The sequence below is a fragment of the Gracilinanus agilis genome, chromosome 3, assembly GCF_016433145.1.
Source record: "Gracilinanus agilis isolate LMUSP501 chromosome 3, AgileGrace, whole genome shotgun sequence".
NCBI lineage: Eukaryota > Metazoa > Chordata > Mammalia > Didelphimorphia > Didelphidae > Gracilinanus > Gracilinanus agilis.
In genome coordinates, this window is record NC_058132.1 from 3,325,253 (window position 1) to 3,329,606 (window position 4,354).

Below are 4,354 nucleotides of genomic sequence, written 5' to 3' on the forward strand. Positions count from 1 at the left end.
TAATCATATAAAAGTTTTAAATTCCTCTCAATTAAAGAAGTAAATTAAAATTGGCTAATATGACAGTAAAAGAAAATGACAAAGGTTGGAGGGTATGTAGCAAATTTGGGACACTTAATGCATAGCTGGTGGAGTTGCGAACTAATCTATGGATTCTAGAGGGTAATTTGGAATGACTCCCAAAGGGCTATAAAATAATGTATCCCTTTTGATCCAGTAATACTACTACTAGGTCTGTACCCCAAAGAGACCAGAAAAAAAGGGGAAGGACCTACTTGTAGGAAAATATTTGTAACTGCTCTTTTGGTGGTAGCAAGGAATTTGAAATTGAAGGGATATTAGTTGATGAATTTGTGGCATATGATGGCAATGGAATACTATTGTGCTGTAAGAAAAGATGAATGGGATGGTTTCAGAAAGAGTGGGAAAGACCTACATGAACTGATGCAGAATGAATTAAACAGAACCAGGAAAACATTGTGCACAGTAACAGTAATATTATGGAATGATCAACTGTGATAGACTTGGCTATACTGAAGAAATAAGTGTTAGACTGAAGATATACAATACAGTAATCCAGTAGAATTCTGAGGGACTTATGACAAAGAATGCCTCCAGAGAAAGAACTGTTGTATTTGGAATGCAAGTGAAAGCATACAATTTTTCTGTTGTTTGGGTTTTTAGAGTTTTTTTTTTTAACTTGTGGTTTCATATAATTCACTTATGAAAATAAATTTTTTTAATTTTTTAATTTTTTAATTATTTTTAAACATTTATTAATATTTATTTTTTAGAAAAGTTAACATGGTTACATGATTTATGTTCTTACTTTCCCCTTCACCCCCCGACCTACCCCCTCCCATAGCCAATATGCATTTCTACTGGTTTTAACATGTGTCACTGATCAAGACCTATTTCCAAGTTGTTGATACTTGCATTGGTGTGGTTGTTTTGAGTCTACACCTCCAATCATGTCCACATCAACCCATGTGTTCAAGTAGTTGCTTTTCTTCTGTTTCCTCTCCTGCAGTTCTTCCTCTGAATGTGGGTAGCGTTCTTTACCATAAGTCCCTCAGAATTGTCCTGGGTCATTTGCATTGTTGCCAGTACAGAAGTCCATTACATTCTATTTTATCACAGTGTATTGGTCTCTGTGTACAATGTTCTTCTGGCTCTGCTCCTTTCGCTCTGCATCAATTCCTGGAGGTCTTTCCAGTTCACATGGAATTCCTCCAGTTTATTATTCCTTTGAGCACAATAGTATTCCATCACCAGCATATACCACAATTTGTTCAGCCATTCCCCAATTGAAGGGCATACCCTCATGAAAATAAAATTTTAAAAGGAGTATAAAAGTGTAGCTTATAGCCCCTAATTCTCTAGTCTAGTGAGCTTATCCTGATTCCTCCTTCATTCTTTACTCAAATTGCAGGCCACATGATAGGAATGGAAAGTAGGGGAATAAGTATTTCAAAACACCAGCTCTATGTCCTCTCCTGGGTAAAGTAGTTTATTGATTTAACAACATTACTATGAATTTGATGCTCATATTGTCCTTAATTCATAGTTGAAGCAACTGAAGCAAACATAACTTGCCAGGAGCACCCATCAGTCATTTCTCTGAAGCTAGATTAAATTTGTTTTTCTCACTCAAATTTCTGATCTCTTACCCCTTAACTATCAGCTGCCTTTAAGTTCTAGATAATGGACGTTTTGGAATGTGCTTACCTTTCTATTACAAGATGTATATAAAGATAGAATTTTCTGATTTCAAATGGGTTTCATGATCTCTACCTTCCTACAAATGTCCCAACAGTGAATACAATAGAAACCATTCTGTAGGCCTTACTTTCATGCCCCCTGTCAGTTAAGAAGACCATATTTTTAATTTTTCTCTCCTAATCCCTTCCATCTTTCTTATGCCCAAGGCTTCTAGTTCATAGAGAAAATTTTATCCCTTGTTTTCAGCAAGGGGTAGCACCATGGCTACTAGAGCAAAAAGACCCAAGAAGCTCCTGTCCAGGTGAGTGAAGTGAAATCAGGTGCATAACGGTTGTTATCCCAAAAGACCTTTATCTGTTATAGTGAAGGGAGTTTTAGACTTGAGTGCTGGCAGACCAATGCTGAATCATGCTATTCCTTTCCTGAGAGATGGATATTGGACTTAGTATAGAGTATGAGACATAATATATGGTAGATCATGAAATAAGATTAACATTTAGTATGTCTGCACTAAATGGCATATCTTTGCATCTGTAAAGAAGAAAACTTATATTCCACTTTCAGAATTACTGCATAAGAGTCAAAATCAGTGAAGTTCTTTCTCAGCTTAGCATATAAAATTTACCAAGAATAACCATGTGGTAGTACATCCAAAGTGATGAGAACAGAATATCTGGAAGGTTACCTGAGATTCACAAAATTATGAGAATAATGGATGTGACTACGTTTTAGGAAAGATAGGGCAAAGGAGAGACACTATTCAATATTGTGGACAAAGCATGCTCAGGCACATGGTTTGAGTTGTAATCTAGCTGCCAAGAAGTTGGTCAGGCTCTTCTTCCATTCTTTACTCATGATATGAGTTGCAAAGTATGATCAGAATCTTGGGTCTGCAAATGTTGCATGTCCATTGTGAGCTTTTCATTGTTATTGTATGTAAAAGTATTTGTAAAGTCATCCATCTTGCAGATATGTCCAAATAGTGTATCCAAAGATTGGTTCTGCTTGATTAAATCTGAAAGCTCCTTTTGGCCTGGGGAAAAAGAATAAAAATCAGTTTACTTTCTGCCATCAGAGGAAGGAACTTATATTGCTCCATCTGTGTGTGTATACTCTTTCCTTCAGTGTTTATGTCATTTTTTTTCTTCAGAGGCAGAGACTAATTTTGAAGTGAAGGAGATGTCTACAAAGCTGAGCCTTTTTGTGGAAGGATCTGGCTTCCAGAGATGCATGAATGAGGGTCCCTATCACTTCATTTTGAGAGAAATCTGTTACTCTGATATCCAGGTAAATAAAAATCCAAAGAGTCACTGTGAATTTGATGAGACTACAGAGAAATTCAGCCAATATCTAGTCCTAAATCAGTATACAAAATTGACCTCAGGAAATGACTGTTGTCAGGATAGTGAATATAGCAAATGCTTTCCTGAAGGAGAACTTCTTCAGTCGCATGAGAAACCTCTGGAAATGCCCATGAATCAAGGTAACCTAGGGGAAATGGGCTTGGGCTGGAGTTTAGACCTCATTAGACATCCAAAAAGTAAATGTGTAAAGATGGTTTCTGTGAATAAGAAAGGTGGGAGACCTTCCAGTCAGAACTCTGAGCTTGCTGCACATGAAAGAATCCACACTGTAGACAAACCTTATGAATGTATACACTGTGGAAAGGCTTTCACTCGGAGGGGCCATCTTGCTGCACATCAGAGGATTCACACTGGAGAGAAACCTTATGAATGTAAACAATGTGAAAAGACTTTCACAGATAGAGGCAATCTTGCCAGACATCAGAGAATCCACACTGGAGAGAAACCTTATGAATGTAAATACTGCGGAAAGGCTTTCACACGGAGGGGCCATCTTGCTTTACATCAGAGAATCCACAGTGGAGAGAAACTTTATGAATGTAAACAGTGTGCAAAGGCTTTTGCAGACTGGGGCTCTCTTGCTCTACATCAGAGAATCCATAAAGGAGAGAAACGTTTTGAATGTAAACAGTGTGGAAAGGCTTTCACATGGAGGGGCCATCTTGCTCTACATCAGAGAATCCATAAAGGAGAGAAACGTTATGAATGTAAAGAGTGTGGAAAGGCTTTCACACGGAGGGGTCATCTTGTTCTACATCAGAGAATCCATACTGGAGAGAAACCTTTTGAATGTAAAGAGTGTGGAAAGGCTTATGCAGAGAGGGGCTCTCTTGCTACACATCAGAGAATCCACACTGGAGAGAAACCTTATGAATGTAAACAGTGTGGAAAGGCTTTCACAGATAGAGGCAATCTTGCCAGACATCAGAGAATCCACACTGGAGAGAAACCTTATGAATGTAAAGAGTGTGGAAAGGCTTTCACACGGAAGGGCCATCTTGCTCTGCATCAGAGAATCCACAGTGGAGAAAAACCTTATGAATGTAAACATTGTGGAAAGGCTTTTGCAGACTGGGACTCTCTTGCTCTACATCAGAGAATCCATATTGGAGAGAAACGTTATGAATGTAAACACTGTGGAAAGGCTTTCACATGGAGGGGCCAGCTTACAGCACACCAGAGAATCCATACTGGAGAGAAACCTTATGAATGTAAAGAGTGTGGAAAGGCTTTCACACGGAGGGGCCATCTTGCTCTACATCAGAGAA

The 4,354-nt window shown here is 38.3% G+C and overlaps 1 protein-coding gene across 1 annotated transcript in view; it reads left to right on the plus strand.

The window, feature by feature from the left end:
* The first annotated feature begins 1,982 nt into the window (after positions 1-1,982).
* LOC123239355 (zinc finger protein 420-like) overlaps positions 1,983-4,354 on the plus strand; it is a 6,092-nt gene continuing 3,720 nt past the window's right edge. The window contains exons 1-2 of the mRNA XM_044666631.1: positions 1,983-2,023; positions 3,504-4,345. Of these exons, the coding sequence (XP_044522566.1) occupies positions 1,983-2,023; positions 3,504-4,345 (883 nt within the window). The remainder of the gene's footprint in view (positions 2,024-3,503; positions 4,346-4,354) is intronic.